Source organism: Gouania willdenowi, chromosome 5 (assembly GCF_900634775.1).
Source record: "Gouania willdenowi chromosome 5, fGouWil2.1, whole genome shotgun sequence".
In the NCBI taxonomy this organism is placed as follows: domain Eukaryota; kingdom Metazoa; phylum Chordata; class Actinopteri; order Blenniiformes; family Gobiesocidae; genus Gouania; species Gouania willdenowi.
This window is the reverse complement of record NC_041048.1, coordinates 17,799,661-17,821,709: the sequence shown is the minus strand read 5'-3', so window position 1 is coordinate 17,821,709 and position 22,049 is coordinate 17,799,661. Positions and strand designations below refer to the sequence as shown.

The following is a 22,049-nucleotide window of genomic DNA, read 5'->3' as shown; positions in this document are numbered from 1 at the left end:
CACCAGAGGAAGAGGACAATACTAAGTTATGTGTAAAGGCAAAGAGAGGTCACTAAGGGCTGCAATAGTGTTTCAACAAAAGGAGATTCTGTTCTCTGAGAATTATGTTACCCAAAAAGAGGGTTTAGATTTAACCAAATGGGTCAGAAGGGCAGTGAGCATCAAGAGTCCATGACACCAGTCAGGTGGAGGAACCAACCAGAGCCAGAGGAGTCACAGAGACAAACTAAAGAAAAAGCAACATGGCCTTGAGCCAGTTGGAGGAGGAGGCATTAAAAAATATCAGGATGGCAAACTGTCATAAGACTTCAGCTGGAGGATGAAGTGGATGTTGTAGAAGTTGAAGCAATGCCACCTCTGTGAAACCTCCCATGCAGATGTTTGGTCTTTATTTCCACCTCAGTTAATCATGAGTACTTGTAAGACCAACAATGAATTTACAATGCAACGAAGAGGTCCCACTGCAGCTTGGGGGCAAAATAAAGAAGAGTGATTTGAGCTATGATGCAAAGCAGTGTTTAAACATTACAGTACATAAAGATAAAAGGGTCATTCCATGTAATTTCAACAAATGGCCAACGCACTTCGGCCTAAAAACTTTCTGAATTATTCCATATGCACACTATAAATGTTTTTGTTTGATTGGATGAATACTTTCTGAGAAATGGCCAATTTAGTGAGTGGGGTATGTGTCAATTTTATCGCATTTTTTTTTTTTTTCATTTTCAGCTTCCAATATCTCAGAAACTACAACAATTAGGAAACTGAACTTTGCTATAGTAATACAGCTCAACCCACTCTTTTAGAATGTATAGCAGATCATTTTGTATATTTCTATCTGGTGGACATGCCAGCACCTGAAACTTGGAAACAAGTTTGTCAGGGTTTGGGCCTTCAGTAAACAACTTTGCATATGCCTCAGCTTCCTGTAATTTGATCAGCTTTGAGCTGTGTACATAGACTGTTCATAACACTAATGATTTAGTCAGATATATGCCTTGGTTCTTCGGTGACAGTCTCTTGAAATCAATCAATTTTCATTGGCCCATAATTGCATGTGGGAATGTAAGAAAAATTCTGATCCCTGTTTTAATTTATAGTATATAGGTTACTCTCACTAGGGATATAAAACCAATAACCATGTCCACCAGAACAGATGTATAGCAGATCTTTTTGTATATTCTAAGAGAGTAGATGGTGTTGTATTACTACACCCTATTTCAGTTTCCTATGTGTTGTAATTCCTGGGATTTTGGAAGCTGAAAATAGAAGAAAAATAAGGAAGTGCAAAAATCAACACATAACTCCCTCACTAAATTGGCAATATCTAAAAGGGTATTAATTCGATCAAACTTTACAATGTGCCTATCAAATAATAATCACTGAACAATTGGTAAAAATATTTTGAGACCAAAATGCGTGGAATGTCCTGAGAATGTGTAGAAATGACATGGAATGACCCAAAAGGTAAAAGCAAATTACCTGCTGAGATGTTGTCAACAAACATTTTCTTCCTCACAACAAACAAACAAAAAAACTAAGTCCTAGCTGAAGCCTAATGACTATAAATATGTGGACTGGTCGTGGTAAAACATAATGGCATGGCTGTGCTCCTCCAGTAGTGACTGAATCATCTGCATGAGAGAAACAAGGGAATAAAAGGGTATGAATGTTATGAAGCGGTCTAATATACAGGAAGTAAACCAATATAACATAGAAAAGTTCAAAAGGTATCTCACCCCTCAAAACAACATCAAAGCTTTGGTTTTCACAGCAAAGATTATGCCCAGATGCCCTCCTCGTCATCCTGTCCATGGCAAAATGATTGGTTTAATTCGAGATAACAGAAATTTCATTACATTAAAGAGCATATTATCTACAAAAAATTGTTCTTCAGTCTAGAAAACAAAATAAACTTGAACTTTGAATAAAATCCTTAAATAACCAACTCTGAATCATTATTTATAATTTTGAAATAATTAAATGATGTATTTTCTGTAAATATTTATTTACTTTTTTCAACTCCTTTCTTTTCAATCGTTACCTCTGACAAGGAGATGTTTTTGTCGGCGTTTATTCATTTTTCTCTTAAAGCTGCAGTATGTCGAATCACACTCCCCTCTCTGCTGAACATGCAAAACTGTGGAGCTCTTAGTGATTTTTTTCTCAATAGTGACTAGTGACAAATGTACAATAGGGTCTTTAACTTGTGTTATTAGAGAGTTTTGTTGTGTTTTGGAGACTGACAGACCCTCTCAGTTTTGTTCTTGTCTCCTTGTCTAAGGTGTTCTCTGACAAAGTTTTGTGATTGTTTTCCTGATTGTTTTGTAAATAATGATTTCCAATTCATGGTCTCACCTGGTCGGGGGACGGCCGGTGACCAGCATGTGGGGGTCCTCGGGCTGGTCCTCCACGGTGGTGCGGTGATGAGTGGCGTGGATGCTGGGCGTGATGTGGGTGTTGAGGATGCTGAGGATGTGGATGTTGTGGGTGGGGCCCTTGTTGAGGTGGACCATGTGGGTGCTGGGGGTGTGGGTGCTGGGGTGGGGCAGGTCCGTGTGGGTGCTGTGGAGGATGCTGTGGGTGTTGTTGGTGAGGGTGCTGAGGTTGTGGGGGCCGTGGGTGCTGTTGGTGCTGGGGAGGCGGTTGAGGATGCTGTGGGTGTTGAGGATGCTGTGGGTGCTGATACTGAGGTTGTGCCTGCTGGGGGTGTGGATGCTGCAGTGGGGCTTGTGTGTGCTGCGCGTGTTGTGTGTGCTGAGCGTGTTGCGTGTGCTGTGCGTGTTGTGTGTGCTGAGCGTGTTGTGTGTGCTGAGCATGTTGTGGGTGCTGTGTGTGTTGTGGGTGCTGCATGTGTTGGGGATGCTGAGGGTGTTGGGCGTGTGGACCATGTTGATAAGGTGCCTGCTGGGGGTGAGGGGCGTGGGGGTACTGTGGCTGAGGCTGAGCATGTGGGGGCTGTGGCTGAGGGTGGTGTGGAGCGTGAGGATGATATTGTTCATCTTCATAGTTATCGGCAATCAGCTTCATTCTGCTTTGTGTCTGTAGGAGGAGCAAAGAGCTTCAGTGAGTTTATACATCTGCCTGATGTTGGAAGTCATAAATAACAGACGCCATACAGTATAGTACACCTGAATTCTACATAATATCAGTGTATTGAGTAAATACTCATGAGAAGAGGTACCATCTCTAAAGAATTGTCCAGACAGTTGCCCAGAAACCGACCATCTGTGGATCAACAGCTCAGTTTGGTGTTTGTTTTCTTGTTTGTTTGTTTTAATGTACAAAATTAACTATCATGAATTTTGATTAAATGACTAAAGTTAACCAAGGGGAAAAATGCAGACCTGCAGGTTGTGATGATGTACCGCATAAAAAAAGCAAATAAAATAAAATACAATTGTGGAACTTTTACTAACTTTTATCACCACCTTCTTATTACATTTGTGAGCATTTTCCTGTTATAGAACTAACTGAGAAAATATGACAGCTTATCACCAGCTCCCTTTGAAAGCTTAGCCTAAGCATTTAAAACAGATTTATTCATTAGGCAGACTGGCAGTGGACAGTCGACATGTCAGGAGTTAAATATGGTTGATTGAAATAAAGTTCTCTGAATAAACAAAACATTAACATGTATTTTGAAAAAAAAAGAGCAAATGAACTTGCTGGAAATAGATTAATTTATTATTTTAATTTGCATCTAAAACAGATTTATTAATTTTTAGTGTTTTAAAAGGTTTTACATTAGGTTAAGTTAAAACACATACTTGTGAGAACATACATTCTATTTGAAGACATATTCACTTTTTATGTGAGCCCTGGCCCTCTTAGTATTTTGGTTATACACCTACACTCAAAAGTTTCATGAAGCACATTTTCATTTGGGTTGATTTGAATTGGGCACAAGGAAAAGGATCCCACCTGATAGTTTTATATCAATGTTGCTTCTATGCTCTAAAAGAAGTAGTAACTAAAGGTTTTACCAGCTTTTGAAAACACAAATGGAAACACTTGTTTTCATGTAATGAAGAGAAGTTTAAGAAGTAATAATAAATAAATGTGATAATGAAATAAAGTTGGGTTTGTATTGAGAGTTATAAAAACAGAATGTGGCAACTTCACAGACGTGTCACACTGTGCTTTGGTACTTACGTGTTGCTTAAGCTGGTGCATCAGTTTATCACGCTCCCGCTTGAGGGCCATCACCTCCTCTTGGGTCTTCTTTTTATTGGAGGCAGAAAGTTCAAGCAGGGCAATGTTGGCATCCTTCTCACTAATGGCAGCAAGTAGAGCTTGTTGTCTGAGGGAAGATTCATCGAAACATCAGTAATGGTTTGAAAAGTAAATAAAAAAAGGCCTTGAGGTGGCATAGAAAAACTCATGTTACAAGATTACAATTTCATTTAGCAGAAATCCAAAGTGACGTACAACATGATCAGTTAGGCTTAAGGGACTGACTTAACATCCCACAGTGATGGACCAGGTTGGATTAGAACCGTGAGTAAAGTTGTGGCATTTTTTTTTTACACATGCACAATTTCAGAAAATCCCACCCTAACCCTATCACACAATTAATTAGATACTGGCCTCTTCTGGTAAATGTAATGCGTATTTGGTGGCGGCATGCCTGTCGGCTGCAGAGGCTAGTGTTAACAACGGATATTACACAGCAGCTAACGCAGTCAGTTCTAATTATTTATCAGTGAACCTGTAGTGTCATTACTCTAAAATAGTTTACCACCACCAGGCAATCTTAGATTTAGGTAAATAGAACAGTTATAGTACGGTAGATGCGTCAACCCTGGACCTACTACGTAGCTTCGGATTTCTACGCCGGCTAAACCCAGAGGCCTATGAGGCAGCGGAGACTCGTACCGGCGGTGTCCGCCAGCGGAGGAGACGTAAACGGTTTGATCAAAAGCAGAAGAGGGGATGTCAAGCGGGGCTCGCAACCAAGCTAAGACTAAGTATTTAGTTTTCCTTGTCTTTCGCCTCCAAACAGGTTGGATTACAAGGGGGTTCACCTTCAGCTCCTGAGCATGTTTGTTCCATAGCAGAATGAACGGAGTAAATTTGAAACTATTTGGTCCATTCTGTATGTTTTAATACTGAATGAAAACGGAACAGAATGAAAGAGGGGGAGGCGGGGCCACGAGTATTTTTGTTTACAAAGGTTCTAACTGGATTGGAAGTGTTACCTGTTAAGGAATGTACAACTACGTATATACCTCTGTGCATCAATGTTCCATATTTATTGCAAGTGCAATTTTGTTTTTTGAGAGAGACTTGATAAACTATTTTTTTTTATTATTTTGGTTGTGTGTGGTTTTTGAGGTGTTTTTTCTTTTTTTCTTAACAGAGACGGGGTCTATTTTTATTCTTTTTGTTTGTGATATTTATCAAAGTGCAATTTTTTGCTAAAAGACAGTCCATTTTATTTTAATTGTTTGTTTTATTTGTTTAAAATATTTTAAAGTTCTTGACATTCCAATTACAATGGTAAAAAATACTAATGAAAAATACAAGTTGATTGCATTTGAAGGGTGTACTTGCATTATTGTGTTTACATTAGTGGTTAATTTGGTCTAAAAAAAAATGGCGACAATAATATAGTTTATCAGCAATAATTTGTGGGACAATATGTCATCCAGCAAAATCTGTTATCGGAACAGGCCTAAATTGAATTCAACTTTATTTATATGGCGCTAATTACAACATTAATAATCTCATAGCGCTCATCAAATTATACAATTTTTAAGAGAAAAAAAAATGAGAAGATTCCACTCACTTCATTTCCAGGATCTCCTCCAGCTGTTTTCTACGCTCTTGCCTCATGTTGGTCATGTGGGTGTCCCTCTCCTGCAAAGACTGCTGAGTGGAGGAGAGACGCTGCTTGGTGGAATCCAGTTCCTGCCTCGTTCTCTCCAGTGTCATCATCAGCTCCTCCAACTGACACACAACAACCAGTCATTGTAGTGTTACAAAACTGTCACATACACACATAAACACTGTAGATACAAGAAACCTTATAAAAATAGTTACTGTGTCTGTCCTTTCTTCTCATTAACAAATTATGCCAATTATATCATCTTTGTCTCTGCATTTATTTCTATTGGTTGTTCACTAGGAGTAAAACCTGCAGCGCATGCGTCCTCACGTCTCTGATCAGTCAATCTGTGATCTACCTCACAGGTCTGATTAAACTGTGTTGTGAACATGCACAATGTACTTCAGATGATCTGAGTTTGGTGAAACAGAGCCATAGTGGTCAGAGATGATTTAGCTACACCAGCCATCAACCTGTAATCCTGGATCTTTTAAGTGAAGTACCCTTGTTCTTGTCAAAATGCGTGTGGCTGTAAGTGATTAGGCTCCCTCCTGTTGTGCACTCAATGTGTGCTTCATTCCCTAATTAGCCTCCCTAACTATTTCTTTCAGTTTTTTTTATTATTAATTGGACTTTTATTTCAGTCTTTTATTTGAATCTTCTACTGTCTTCCTCTGATCTCTGCATTTGGTTCCTCCAACACCTCACTCTGTGACACATGCAGCGCTTTATAAGTGAGCATTAATTAAATCTTAAAATCTGTCCTAAAACATATGGGAAGCCAGCGAGGAGCGGCCAGGATTTGAGTGGTGATGTGCTCAGTTAAAGGTGCAGTCTGCAACTCTCATAAAAGTGACTTTATGTCATATTAGCTAAAGCTGTCACTATGTAAGGACAACTTTACATGAAACTAGTAGTTTGTGTGAAAAAAACAGGCTCATTGAGTCCCCCTGCTGCTCCTGCAGCCTCTGGCAGATTGCCGGAATGCACCGCGACCGAGCAAAAAGAACCAATCAGAGCCAGGATTGGGTTTGATGGGCTGTCTGACAGCTGTTGCTCACAGTCCCCGCCCCTTTCCCGGGGCTGGAGCGCCGTCTTTTTTACAGTGCATGGTCTGGAGGAGTAGAAGATGGAATTGGTGACTTTTCTGCTTGAAAGGTAATTACTGCTGCTTGATTTACATTATGTTTGATTTGTAATTGTTACACTAGAACTCTGTAGTGCATGTGTTGTTCATGTGCGCGCAGCAGCCTCCGTGTGGGCTGCTGTAAGTGACACTGTGTTGTTGCTACTGCTGCTGCTGAGGTGTGTGCACATTAAGAGAGAGAAGTGCTGCAGTAATATGCTTTTAACAGAGCATGTTACTGTGATGTTGCTGTCGGACTAACGTCAGCTTGTTAGCTCCTCTGAGGGAGGGACTTTGGAAAGTTTGTAGGCAGGGCAAGAGAGCAGCTGTGAAAGAGGGATCTGAAGGTTGCGGACTGCACCTTTAAATACTTCACTAAAGCATTTTAAATAAGCTGAAGGGGTGAGAGTGAAGCCTGAGTGACACAGGAGTACAGTGAATTACAAAGTCAAGATGTGACCAATTAGTTTAGCTGATTGTCAAGTTTAAAATAGCTATTTATCAGCAAGCCATCATTCCAGACTGATGGCTAAACAAACAATATTAGGGGAACAAAGTCTAAAAGGAAGGTCAAAGAAACCCCACTGGTGGTCTGGATGAGGACCTCAACTCTCAGCTCATAGAACAGCAAACATAAAAGTTGGAAAAACTGTTCCTATAGTTAGTTCATTATTTCTGATTCTTTTTCTAGAATTACAGTTATTGATTTTTACAAAATGGTCTCAGCCAAAACCTGGGTACCCAATATCTGCGTTTCATGTGATCATATGATTAAAAAAAGACTTAGTAGTGTTTATTATCAATTTACTTTACAAATTGTACAAATTGTAAAGTTTTTGTATTTTGAGCTAAACAGAGACATTTTAAAAAGCAAAAAGAAAAGAAAGGAAATCTTGAGACTGATGTCATGATTTGAAACAATACAAGTAATAATAAACTTGTGAAGTTCTCCAACTGCTCCCTATAGTTTAAACTGACTGTTTCCATCCACACAGACTTCAGCCGAAGACCAAGACCTTGTGTCAGTGAGTGGTAAAGCATATGTCTTTAGAGAGGAAGGTTCAGGGGTGGACCAAAGGTAGGTTGTTTGATGTCACGGTAATGTTTTAAACGTAAAGCAGAATCAGGGATACAGCCTGTTTCAATAAATGCTGCTGAAATCAATAACATATAGGACTGCTGTAGAGAGTGAACAGTACTAAACTGCCACAATAGAAAAAACCTTTACAGAAATCCCATTATTACAAAAACAAGGGCTGACCTTTACATGGTGACCACCCTCGAAGGACCCTTCCTTACGAAGATCTTGTCCCAAACCTTTCTTGTCTGCTTGAGGTCCCAATTTTATGTTTGTTCCCTTTTTTGTTGAATCCTTTCCTCCTTGTCTGTAAAGCCACAAAAAGAAACGCGAAAGTGTTTCTGATGAGCTTTGTATTCTGTGATTAAACGCCATCATGGAAGAAATGCAATTCAAAAATCATTGAAGTACAACTGTTACTCAAATGTCAGTCAATGTGTGACGGGGGTTAATTTTAACAACAGTCACCACAAACAAACAAAAAGCACATATGGTCCAATGGTAATCATGTTAGATGGTCTGATAGCTTCACGTCTACATGATATCACTGAGAAAAATCACAAGACGAAGGACAAAATGTGGGATGGATAAAGGCAATGATGGGGATGGGAGTCACTTACCGAGGAGCTAGACTGCAGATGAGAGTAAGAAAGGGAACGAATGCACGTGTGAGGAAGACAAAGGCCACATAAAAGAATAAGACATTTACATAAAACCCAAACATAAAGTTACAGTCATGTAAAAACAGTAAAGTGAACAGAACGGAGATCTTCTGATGCCTGTAAAGGTTACTGCACTGCAGCCTGACTCTGTAAATGCAGAATGCACTTTCCTCTGAAAACATGACAATATGTGCATCTGCTGCCCAGCCTGTGAATGGCAAACATGCAGTCAGACGGGCAACCAAAGAGGAAGGAAGTCAGGTCTGAGCACGGAGCAAAAAGAGCAGTAAGCCACATTGGTTTGACTGAGAGGGCAAGGAAGAAAAAGTTCAAGGGAGACTCAAGCATGGATGCACATATTTACACACAGGATACCTATCTGAGTTCACAAACTTCATAACAACAGGTTTGTTTCAGACCTTCTTGGAAAAAACATCCCGTCAGAGTAAAGCTGTGCAGATCTGCAGCACAGCAGCTAATCTCATGCAGGCCACAATGTTTATCAATTAGTTTAAGGTAGAGCAGGCAGAGGGGGGCAAGTGTGCCAGGGTAGCACGCAGAACAAAGGGGGAAGTAAGTGGGGTGAAAAGCACTTTGGGAAAGAGGATCTGTCATCACAATGATGAAAAGAAATGTAAGGCAGAGTTAGAATTGGAAAGAATGATCCAGGCAGAAGAGAAGTGGAGGAAAACATATACGCTCACAACTACAAACAGAAAACGGCACAAGATGGCATTTGTTTGTGCACAAGAGCGTGCACGCCATTTCAATAGATGTACAAAGGATTCAGTCAGTGGACGAAAAAAAAAAAAAAAAAACATCAAAGGCAAGTGGAGGGAAACACTAACTTTTTTTTTTTTTTAAAGCACTGAGTGAAGTACTTTACAGTGTATGCATCAGGGTTGGGGTCCATTTTTCAGTTCCACTTACGTTTTCAATTACCCATGTTCAATTACAATTCAATTATTATTACAGTGACCAGCATTTTTTCCAAATACATTTACATTCCAGTTGTTTTTTAGTCTCATTAAGTCAATTACAATTACGTTCTAAATTACTAAACTTCAATTACAATTAATCACTCAACTACTGAGCCTGAAATAAATAACCTAATAAAAGTTAATCTTCCTTTTGTGTTAGCATCTCTTGAGATAGCTGTAAAATACACTAAAAATAAAACAAAAAAAATATAATCTAATTTCTTTTCTATCTATTGGTTACCTTGTTAGGCTTCCAAATCAATAAAAATAAAGGTTTTAATATTTTTGCTGTGCACATCTGAGTCTTTTTTCTGTCAATATACCCCTCACTTTATTTATTTTTATTGGTAAAATGTGGGAAAGCTTGATATGAAACACATTTTAAAAACCGTTAACTACATATGTGTTGAACTGTACATAGAACTGTAACATGGTTCCCCAGTTTTGCATTAAATTTTAATTGACAATTTTTATCGAAAAATTGTCAATTACATTTCAGATTGAGGGCAGGAAGTAAAAATGGAGAATACGCCTATGGAGGAAACTGTTGCAGAGAGTCGGTATTGTACTAATAAAGATCCAGTTTCAAGACAAAGATACAAAGACACTTTTTGACAAAATCTAAAGATTTGCCGACAATCGAGGGTGTTGATATCACAAACTATCAGGTCCTTCAGACATTCTACTACACCAAACAGCAGATGAAAACCTATAAATGCATGGAGGCATATAACTTTTTTTGTGAGCGGGTGGGTCCACAACCTCAGTACCAAACGGCTCGACGATGATTATCGTTTGGTCTTTGCCAGGGTGAGTGTTTCTTCTTGTATTATTTTATGTGTTAAGATGCTAGCAGCTGGCAGTAACGGCTATAGTGTTAACAAACGTGCAAAACGTCACCTGAATAGTACTTTATGATATGTAGTGAAATAGTATTAGGGTGTTCAGCTTTTACTGTGCATAGTGCGCAAGGGTGAGAGAAAAAAAGGTAAATAATATAGTAAATGAGCATTTAACAACAAACTAATGCTAGATAAACACAGCCACAAAAACAAAGTAACATAACATACCCCTGACGAAGCGGTTGCTACAGCCACGGGCACCAGCTCCTCCCGACCACAGATGTAGGTTTAAAATCCACTTTTTACGGCGTTGCTCTGTGAGCTTTTTACATTTCTCACCTTTGTGAACGACAATCTTTGGTACTCTATAAAATCTATTTTCCTTTTCTCGGTTAGAACAATTGCAGATAAACTGCACAAAACAAGGGCATTTGGATTATGTTAGACGGCAGATTTTCAAGCTACTTTACATCCTGCCCTCCATCTGAATTTTGCACTCTCGCGATGCAACAATGTGACGTCACGTGAAAGCAACCTATTCCAATTACTAGGGATGTAACGATTAATCGTAAGGCAGTTAAAAATAGATTCATAAGTATCACGATTGACATTGATACTTTGAAAATTAAATCGCAGTACTTTTTTTTAAACAGCAGAAGGCGCTATATATTTATCCCTTCTCTTGTCCAGCAGTGTATGCAGCGGGTGGAATCTACTACTACTTTCTTTCTGGCCGTCTTCTACTCTTAAACATGTTTATAAATGATTCCTTGCCCCTTTAGCACCGAAAGAATATCTGTAATAGTACGTGAATATCTGTAAAAGTCACGTTTTTCTATTAGCTCTGTCTGCTAGCATAGCATCTCTTCTTCACTGCTAGAATTTCTGCATGCCAACCAACCACTGGGTTACCAGCGCCATCTGCTGGTCCAAACAAATATCTGCCGTAAATCAATGCGATGACGTTTTTTTTTTTTTTTTTTAAGTCCAATTGTTAAGGCACAAAATACATTTTCAGTTGCACTTTTAAAAAGAAAAAGAACTATTATGCAGTTTTGCATTGTTTACTATAGAACCAGAATTTAAATTAATAGGCTTCTTCATTTGTATTATTCCTTTATTTATTTCATTCAAGATTTATATTTAGTTAAATTGAATTGTTTGGAATAGTTTATCAAGGGATTCTTTTGACAATGAAAAATAAAAGGAAAATAATACAGTATTTTCCCAAAAAAAATAAAGGAATATTTTTCAGTCGTCATTTGACTACAGTCCCATTTTGTAAAATAAATCGTGAGAGAATCGTATCGTGAACCCAGTATCGTGAATCGAATCAAATCGGGAGTTGAGTAAATCGTTACATCCCTACCAATTACAAAGTTAATTATCTAAACTCAATTACAATTTAATCATGATTACGACAGCAACCGATTCTTTAAATTACAATTATAATTATGCCATAATTGGAATTAATTATCAGTTACGAGATTATAATTGACCCCAAGCCTGGTATGTATGTTAATCCATTTCTCAACGTGACTGAGACAAATGAGCACTCATCAGTACAAAAACAGATTTAAAAGGCCATAAATAAATAAAAAAAACAGAAGACATGCAGAGATTAAAAACAATAAAATAACACAGCAGAAGGTGAACATCTAACTATTCGTGTGTTCTTTTTGCAAGAAAAGCTCAAATCTTCACCTTTAATGTAAACACTGTGTAGACGAGCTTCAGGCACAGCTGTACAAATGTCTCAAGTCTACACAGTCATTCTATGGATGCGTTTATGCTGCCAGTCACACTTTAAAAAAACAAGCTAATCCAAAATCCCACAGGCCAATAAGATGCAAGCAGCATCCAAATACACATACATCAAAATAAAATCCACCTGAATCCAGGGAACTTTGTACCACATGCACGAGTGAAGCATGGCCACTGTGTCACTCTGATACAAAGGTCAGTGGATCACTCGGAACAGCGGGCAGTTCCAGACACATGAGTGAGATCAGATGCAGTCGAAGCAGTTGCAGTCGCAGACTTAAACGATGCAGCTGAGCTCCGGTGCCAGGGCAGAGCACTCACTTTCCCAGGAAATCCCACATCATGCCCCCAATCTGCTGGGGAGCAGTGGATACAGAAGGGAGCGGGTCAGGGGGAGCTCTGCCACCGGGACGAGGGATGAGGCGGGGCACAGAGGAGGGGGGGCTGGTGTCATGGGGAGGGGCATGACGGAATGTGTTGCCAATGTGAAAGGAAAATTTTAAAAGGATTTGAAAAAAGGAATAAAAGAAAAAAATCAAGACCAAGTGTGACAAGGATCAATGGCATGGGGTGCAGATGAAGACAGGAGAGGAAAACAAGCCAGATAGAGAATAAAAAAGGATGGAAAAGAGGGTAAAGATAGCAAAGAAGGACAAGAACACTCAATTAATCAAACACCTTTTAATATCACCAAGACACTACATGAAGCAGCAGCTACTGTATGTAACGGATTATACACTGGCCTTTAACACAAAGGGTAAAGGGACTGTTTTTCACCTCCCAAGCAGTTTTACAGTCTTAACAAACATCACTTTTAAAATGATAATACAGCAGTTGTTGAAATAATTCAAAGTTCAGATTTCTGCTTTAATGAAGGCCGTCTACAACCTGCTGCTCTTTTTTAAGTGAACCTGCATCGATTCGGTTTCTCGTCATGACGTCTCCGCCTTCTCTATAATGTCTTTAGAAAATTCTGACATTATGTTTAGTTTTATATTTTCTGCCAACTTAGAATTGTAATTTTAGTTAAGAAAACCTAAATGTCATTTTAAGGTCACGACAAAAAGTATTTTTAGGCCTGGCTACCTGACTCAAAACGCCATTCACTTTGTTGTTGTTGTTGTTGTTGTTTTTGTGTACACTAGTTAAAATTGCTACTCCTCTGTTATTCGTGAACGGATCGGGCTGAGATTTGGTAGGTATAATCTATGGATATATACGCATCGAAGCTCAGAGCCCAATTTTTGATTTGAGGCCCGGGGGGGGGGGGGAATATTTTTTGTCCCAGTCCACCCCTGGTCATCGCTATGAGGGCAAAGGGTTGAAAAGAGTGAAATTAATCTCAAGTCACAAGATGAACAGTGGGGCTTTACCTTTCCAGTTCAGCGATTTTCTTATCTTTGTCATGCTTTTCAGTCTCCACTTCCCGCAGGATGTCCAGGAGTCTCTCCACTTCTGTCTGAGCCTTGTTGGCTTCGTCCTTGTAGTAGTTCATCTCTTTCTCCAGCAGCTTCACTCGGTCAACGTAATCCGGGTTTCCCCTGGGACCCGACTGTTGCTCAACTTCGTGAGCTTTCTGTATCACCATGCCAAAGATAGCCGGGTCCGGATATGCAAATGAAAAAATACAAACGGAGTCAAGTGTTGTATTGTCAGCACAGTGCCTTGAAATGATAATATAAACTCTTATTTAATGAAGCAAACCTGCTGTATTGCATATGTTTAAATAAAGCCTGTGATAGATTTCTCTCAGAGTTACAGAGGGAAATATCAAAGTGTAATTCCCATCTTTGAATGAGGTTGTGTTGCACATATTTTTGTTAGGAGAAAGTTTAAAGGTCCCATTAGTGTCTAATATCCCATCACATCTATATATAACTGTTCAGCTGAATCTGTTATTTATCTAACCTCTCTTCTTTATCCACGAACAAAAACGAAACGAAACAAATGAATATTTTCATTGACAAAACCAGACTTTATTCATACACCTGAAGACAAATCTATTCATGGCTGCAATAGATAGTAACTCTAATTTAATTGAACTGCTGTGGTACACATCACCGGGCAGACGATACGCAGCAGCACAACCACAGGTCGCACTCGCAGTGAGCAATTTGTTTAACCACAGCCAAAACCTCAGTAAACAGCACATCCAAACAAGAGGGAAGCCTGCCAACACTGACAACATGCAACACGGTCCACCAAATCATGCAAAGCTAAAAATGTGTCCGTCCATTGTTGAGGGAAAGAGTAAATGAGTGAAAAATCAGTATTTTACGAGTAATAATCTCATGAACGGCACTGACAGGATAATAATGTTCTCTTTTGTTACTAAAAATAAAATAGGAGCATGACAAAATAATATGGAGGTAACACATAACACGAACCAACTACACCCCCCATTGCACAACAGTATTACATATTTACAAATTGACTTTAATATGGAATATTCAAACTTTTGAAGCTTATTCGCATTTTAATTTTCCTAACTGAAAAAAAGTATTTTTTTAATTAATTGTTATCGTCATTGAAGTGACAATAAAATGAAGAATTCCAGATCATGTGTCGTGCTTTTTTCTAGTACAAATGACAATAAAGGCTTAAAATTTGCCATGAACTGATCGATTTGGTTCTTTTCAAATTATGTTGATTCTAGAAGTAAACAAGCTCTAGTATTAAAGTGGACCAGATAGTGCTCATCTAAGCTTATCAAATACTTAAAAACTGGTTTGTCAGGGTTCAAGTAATTATTTTGTACATAAACAAGATGAAATTGCTCTTAACGCGTCAATGCAAGATATAATCAGGACAGCAAAAACATTCCGTGTGGTCTATTCTGAACCAGTTTAGCCACAAACACACACACAGTCACAGAGAGCAGATGTTGCACAGGACTCTAATTGCAGTATGAAGCTCATTGTCTCAGTATACGGTGCCAGGAGCAACATGCATCTTGGTGATCCTGTGCTGGGCTTTGGAACAATCACTGTGTACTAGCATAGATCAGGGAGGAAATCAGTGTCTCCATGCTTTCAGTATGTGCCTCAAACAGCTTGACGATGAGACTTACAGGATTGTTCATGTGACTGAAAAGCTGCTCTGCTTGCTACAGCACAAACGGATGGTTTGAGGACAGCAGGGAAAAGGAGAAGTGTAACCCCAAAGAGTAGAGATTATTTGTTTAACCAAAGCAGAGAAGAGCAGGATCAGACGGCACAGGTTCATTGGTAAGCAACACAGTATGACTACAGCAGGTGTTGTGACAGGTTAATGGCTGTCCATTATGAACAAATGTAGGATAAGGTAGAGCAGGCTAAGCAATAAGCCAGGGGTTCTCAAACCTTTAGGATTAGGGTTCCACAAAACCTGTTAACTCTTCTAATCCTCACAGAATTTACATGTTACATCTAAATTTGTTACAGATTATCCAAAACTGATCATTCTGTTACTTTTATAGTTCCCCAGGATTCCCAGGATCCCAGTTTGAGAGGCCCTGCAGTGGTTCTCTATTAATTCCCCCACAGCAGCATGTTGGCAGCCATTTTTGTGTTTTGTTAAAAGCTTAAACAGTGAACCTTTGGTAAACCACTCAAACCTTATACAAAATAATTCCATAAATATGTATTCATATTTATAAAAAAAAACCTTTGCAACACAAAATAAATCAAAAAAATACCTAAAGCTTTCAAACCAAACATTAAAAAGAGTCCTGCAATGATTTCATGTTTGTGGTGGTTTAAGATGAGTTTAATGCAGCCAAGACAGGAGGAGGGAGGGCGGTGCACCTAACAGCGCTCCCCAGAAAAATCTCCCCATAAAAAACGTTCTTTGCCCCACAGAGACGGTGTTTCATGCCGATTTTGTCCATTTTAACCGTTTTCATTGGTCGATTCCATGATTCCGTCCGCGATTCCGTTAACGCAGATTTTATATGGCCCTAGACAAGCAGCGTTGCCAGATATACATTACGTTTTAGAGTCTAAACGCACACAAATTTCTTGACGGAAAGCAGCCCAATCTGACAACAATGACTTGTCGCATCGTTTCTGCAGCCTGCTGATTCAAACAGACGCAGCGGTATTTGTTTCTTTCTTCACCAGCCAAAATGGTTGTAACGCTACAATGTTAGCAGCCAAAGGTAATTTTTACCCACAACTGGTGGGTAAAAATACACGACCGGGGGGGGGGGGGGGGGCATAGGTCAAGAGGGATATAAATGTTAACACGACGCTGTTTGTGCTATGCGCTGAGATTTTCAGCTGACTTTTTGTACGATAAAGGTAGGCCTAATCTATCTGACATTCCAATAATTGCAAGTGCAACTGCAGTCACTCACTTTCAACAAACAAGTTTCAATGAGTATTTGTGCTTTTATATTAATGGACGAGGAGTTGCAAAAAAAAAAAAAAAAATGTGCCTGGCATAATCAATGGTTAGCTGAATGTGTGAATAAAATTGATAAAAATAAAATACAGTATATACTATATTGTTCAATATTGTAAATTATAATTAAACTGTGAGATAGTGAGAATACACCGTATCGCCTATTTCTTGACTTGGTCTAATCTTGATGTGTTCATGACTAACAATATCACAGACATGTACTGTACATGTATATAAACTAGCCATAATATGACACCAGGGATGTGGACCAGGCAGGTATTACAGTATGAGTTTGACTTTGAAAAAGTTATTGAAAAAGTTTATGAGGTACACCATTCGTTAACCAGGTCCATCTGATTATTTCTTATTAAGCTATTATATTGTTTAAATTTACAAATTTGAAGGAAGTGCACAAGATGAACAGGTCATTTCATTTGCACAATTTCTTTGTGTAGCCTTGCTTCTTTTTTCTGCGTGTGTATACATATCATCCATCCATCCATTTTCATACCCGCTTATTCCCGTTAACAGGGTCGCGGGGGTCTGCCGGTGCCAATCTCCGGCTCTCATAGGGCGCTTGGCGGGGGTACACCCTGGACAGGGCGCCAGTCCATCACAGGGCAACACAGACACAGACAACCATTCACTCTCTCATTCACTCCTATGGGCAATTTAGAGACTCCAATCAACCTTACAGTCATGTTTTTGGATTGTGGGAGGAAGCCGGAGGACCCGGAGGAAACCCACGCAGCACGGGGAGAACATGCAAACTCCACACAGAAAGGACCCAAGTCCACCCCAGGGCTTGAACCCAGGACCTTTTTGCTGTGAGGCGGACGTGCTAACCACTAAGCCACCGTGCGCCCCATACATATCATTATTAGTGTTTTTTTTTAGTACACCGCCATGCCGTTTATACTATACTTATATTAACCCCTCGGTGTTTAATAAAGTATTTTCTGATTCTGATTAAGTGAAACAGCACTGATCAGCCGATTCATGTTGTGTCTATAACCTGCGTCACTGTTGAAACGTCAGGAAAAACCGGAATTTTCAGCTCATGTGCAGCATTAGCTTTAGCATTAGTCTTACTGATTTGGAGACTGATGCCACGTTTGCACAAGAAATCAACGCTCCAAAGGCAAAAATAATCAAAATCTTTGTCAAACTTGCTTCCTACACCATCTGCCATGAGGAATACATGTATATCCCTCTTGACTTTTGACCTAATGCGGAAAAACTGAACCAGAGCAAGAGTGTGAAAAGGCTTATTGGTAGACATTCCTTGTGTCAAGAACACATTTTTTTTAGAATAGCCTTGTTGGGTTGGGTTACTGCTCTTCCATTTGTAGACATAATTTTTGTTGACATTTATAGATGTAATTTTTAAGGTCTTTATATCAGTTCTGGTGTTAAAATGAAAAAAAGTATTTCGGGTTAATAGTAATCAAGATAAAAGCAGATTTGTATGCATTTAGTTGGTTTCAAATTTAATAAGAAAGTGTACTGTGTCTAATTTCTGACCAAAAAACAATATTTAGTTTGTAATATGATAAAAAATCCAAACCTACCTTCTGCAATTGCGTCTCCAACTTACTACATTCCTCTTTTTTCTGCTCAATAGCGATTTCGAGTGACTTGAGCTTTGAATCCTTTTTGAGGCCGGAGGAGGCCAGTGATGATGCATGCTCCTTCAGATCAATGAGGCTGGACTGCAGGAGGAACACACACAGCACACGTTCAATACAAGTAAACGTATTAAGTGCAGTGTGTGTTCTACAGCACATGAAGGAAGAGCACACATGCAATGCACTACAATGAAATCAGGCTTCTGCTGCTCACTGACCTCTTTCTCTGTCAGTTCTATCTGTAGACTGTTGACCTTCTCCTTCAGGTCCTTGTTTTCCTTCTTATAGGAATCTACTTCTTCCAGCCGCTCTCGGTCCTCTCGGTCCCTTTGGTCCTTCAGGCGCTCTATAATCCGCTCCTTACATCACACCCAAACAAACAGAAATGAGAACAGTTGCATGACCAAGAGATTTAGTTATTATCATGTCATCAAGCTGGTAAATATGGCACAGTGAGTTCATCCCAACAGAGCAAATAGGATCATATATCTTTTATCTGATAATGTGATAAATACAGCATGACAGTAGAGCATTTGTGTAACAGACAAAAAAAGTAACAGTTGGCGTCCTTGTATTGTATTTTGGTGTTATTATAATTATTATTATTATTGTATTTTATTCATATTTTCTTCTTTCTTGAATATCAGAAAAAAGCTTTTGAAAGAATTGCATAAATAAAAGCAGATATGATTTTCTGTAATACCTCTAGATATGCACCACGTGTTGTGATAACTTTTTCTGAAAATATAAATTTGTAGAAACTTTCAAAGCTTTCAAACACTGTATATATTCAATGATGCCTCAACATTTGATGGATGTGGGCTTCCAGCTTGGTAGTTCAGGCCCATAGTGTTAGGATTAAAGAATCTTTCCTCTGGGAATAATAATAAAAACAAAATCTATATCCTTGAGGTCCATTAAGCACTTGTTGGTGCTAATGCACACAGACTGCATGAGTGTAGAAAATATCCTCCACACAAGGAAGAGTAATTCAGTCTGAGCAACGTATCGGTGCTATCCTCCACCTTCTCTGACAGCGCCTCCTCCAGAGTGGCCAGGGCAGTGTCTGTGTTGCTGGAGTCAGTTTGCAGGGACTTCACCCTGTCCTTGAGGTTCCCCAGCTGCTTGTCTTTGTCCCTCAGCTGCTCCTGCAGGTTTTCAATCTGAAGTGGTGTCACAGGGAGGGACAGAAGACAGCAAATATTAACATCTACAAAGCCAAGCAGCATTTCATGAGCAGTTCTATTTCATAATATTCGTTTCGATGTCTCACTATGGGATACATGTCTCCGAGTCATTTTCACAGAAGCCCTTTCTCATAAAGCCAACCTGATTGGCTGGTGAAATGTATTCATCCGCCGCAGTTTGTCCTAATAAGTAGGGTGGGCGGAGAATACATTGGCATTCAAAAACCTCTTCTCATCAGGAAGCTTCTCGCAGCGGCAGCTCAACTGTCCACAGGTACCTCGGAATCCGTCAATGGACACTGCTGCTGTATCCTTTCTTGTGGCCATTAGGTCAACCAGTGCTTTTTCCGTGCACCCATGCTCAGAAAATTTGTTGTTTTGATGCTCCCCACGGCAGTCGAAGAGGAATCGACTGCTGATGCCCCTGTCTCTGACTTGGCTCTCCGTCTGCACATTTGATGCAACCCCACGGCTACCGAGCACCCCAGTCGACAGCCCAGTCACGACACTGCTCTTGCCACCCTACGCAGGCACTGGTTGTCTGCCTCCACTATCTTAGTGGCTTCTTCCTGCTGCACTCCAGCACAACAAAGAGGGATGAAGAGCAATGCCTCATACACCAGAGGAGGTGAGGGCTCGGGGGCTCGCCTCTGCAGGTGTGGGGTGCCCAGTCCCTCGCCTTTGCCCCTCGGCCGAGGAAGGACATTCTCGATTTGGACTATAGGTACGACGATGACGTGACCTTGGACTTCCTCATCTCAGAGGACGAGGAGGACAACGACATCTACGGGATCCTGGCGCGGGCTGAATAGCCCACCACCTCTGCTGCCTCCACGAAGGGAGTGGAATGAAGCACCCAGGTCTGCAAGCGCGCCGCCGCCCGCCTGTCTATCCCGTGGCCCGCGGTAGGGATGGAGGCGACCAGGTCTCGGTACGAGGGGAAGTGACTCTCTCAACCTGGGGTACGGTGAGGCAGCAGCTCCCTGTTTTCCTGGAGTTGTTTGATGAAGTGGCGCACTCCTGGAAGGACCAGCCGCTTGTTGCTGCACACCTGCTCCCTTGGGCTCCTGTCGTTTCGCCCCGGAAACCAAGCCTGCCTTGGAAGTCCAACCGCCTGCAGTCAGCCCTGTCGGAGCGTGCCTACAAAGCTTCGGCGCTTTTGACCAAGGGTCTGAACGTCCGCATACCAGGCGGAGCTCTGTGATGACTTAGGCTCGACTCCAGACCCGCTGGAGACTAAATGGCTTTAAGGTAAAGATGGTTGATTAGGAAACGGTTACAATCAAGCCATATCTGAAAATGGGATGACTGACTTTAAACAGTATTATTATTAGAGCCGTTTGTTGCTGTTTTTTTCCACAGTCTAAAATTCAGAGTCACTAAAATGTGACTGTGTGAGTGTGCATGAGCATTTTCTTTCTGTTCAAGTCATTTCTGCAATGAAGTGATTACCAGTCCATGGATGAAATGATGGATGGATGGATGGATGGATGGAGTCAGTGAGTAGGTCAGGGTGAGAAACACTCTAACACACACACACACACTAGAACCAGTGAGGTGGAAAACTCTTGCTGCTTCCCTCAGAGAGCAAAGACACTATTAATGGACTTCTTCTTTATTTGTTCTGTTTGAGTCCAGGACACAACATGATGACAAAATAATCAACTCACTAAGGCAAATCAGACTAAATACGATTTATTGCTCAAGTTTGTTTGCACCAAGTCTCACCTTTTTCTGCAGGACATTAATCTTCCTCTCTTTGACCTCCAGCATGTCCTTCATGTCCCTGATTTCACCAGCAAGAGTTCCCTTTTCCTCAGTCAGGTCTTGCAGTTGTTTGGTTTTCTTGCCGAGAAAAGACTCTTTCTCCTCCAGACGCAGGCGGAGAGCATCCACCTGAAGCCCAACACAGAGAAATGAAAACATGACCATAAACTTATATCAGGACCACATTATTCCGCTATAAACATTTCCTCAGTTCATTCAATTTGTTTCTATTTCCAAAAAAAACTTTACGAATCTACTTGTACATATTTTTAGAAGCATGAAACTTAAGCAGCAGTTAAAGCTGCAGTCGCTCATTTGTAGTCGGACCACATGTCCCTTTAATCTCCAAAAATGCAAACTGGTGGCGCAATAATTTTAAATTCTAAAGTTTAAAAAAAAAGAAAATGAAAATGAAAACAAATATAGATTAAAAATAATAAAAATAAAAATAAAAAACGTATTTCCTGTATTACAGTTTAGTTTTGGTCATTATCCTGTCCCTGCATGATCTTCACTTACATTTCCTTGATTTTGTGACCAATTTGGGGAGATTTTGTGCAATAATTTAAGGAAAAATGTAGGATTTCTTTCAGCAATGTGTGGTTAAAAATGACTGCGAATGTGATATAAGCATGGGAAAAATGTGAGCCTCTGCCAATATTGTGGAGTTTCATTTGATTTGGAGAGTATGAGATATCTACAACTGAATTAGTTAGTAATAAATGACACATCGTCATTTTTACTCTCTCCTGCAGGTCGCATTGCATTTTGGGGATGCTCTTACTCAGTGGCGCTTCCAGCC

The 22,049-nt window shown here is 40.0% G+C and overlaps 1 protein-coding gene across 4 annotated transcripts in view; it reads right to left on the bottom strand.

Moving 5' to 3' along the window:
* Positions 1 to 1,497: 1,497 nt before the first annotated feature.
* erc2 (ELKS/RAB6-interacting/CAST family member 2) overlaps positions 1,498 to 22,049 on the bottom strand; it is a 57,605-nt gene continuing 37,053 nt past the window's right edge. For 2 of the 4 annotated variants that reach the window (XM_028446283.1, XM_028446286.1), the window contains exons 7-19: positions 21,209 to 21,376; positions 19,319 to 19,456; positions 18,512 to 18,652; positions 18,237 to 18,377; positions 15,353 to 15,388; positions 13,656 to 13,858; positions 8,655 to 8,666; positions 8,218 to 8,341; positions 5,792 to 5,952; positions 4,156 to 4,303; positions 2,359 to 3,042; positions 1,740 to 1,807; positions 1,498 to 1,634 (exon numbers count right to left, since the gene is read on the bottom strand). In XM_028446283.1, coding sequence (XP_028302084.1) covers positions 1,781 to 1,807; positions 2,359 to 3,042; positions 4,156 to 4,303; positions 5,792 to 5,952; positions 8,218 to 8,341; positions 8,655 to 8,666; positions 13,656 to 13,858; positions 15,353 to 15,388; positions 18,237 to 18,377; positions 18,512 to 18,652; positions 19,319 to 19,456; positions 21,209 to 21,376 — 1,983 coding nt within the window. In that variant the 3' untranslated portion in view covers positions 1,498 to 1,634; positions 1,740 to 1,780. The remainder of the gene's footprint in view (positions 1,635 to 1,739; positions 1,808 to 2,358; positions 3,043 to 4,155; positions 4,304 to 5,791; positions 5,953 to 8,217; positions 8,342 to 8,654; positions 8,667 to 13,655; positions 13,859 to 15,352; positions 15,389 to 18,236; positions 18,378 to 18,511; positions 18,653 to 19,318; positions 19,457 to 21,208; positions 21,377 to 22,049) is intronic. The other 2 variants (XM_028446284.1, XM_028446285.1) reach the window with 2 other exon arrangements.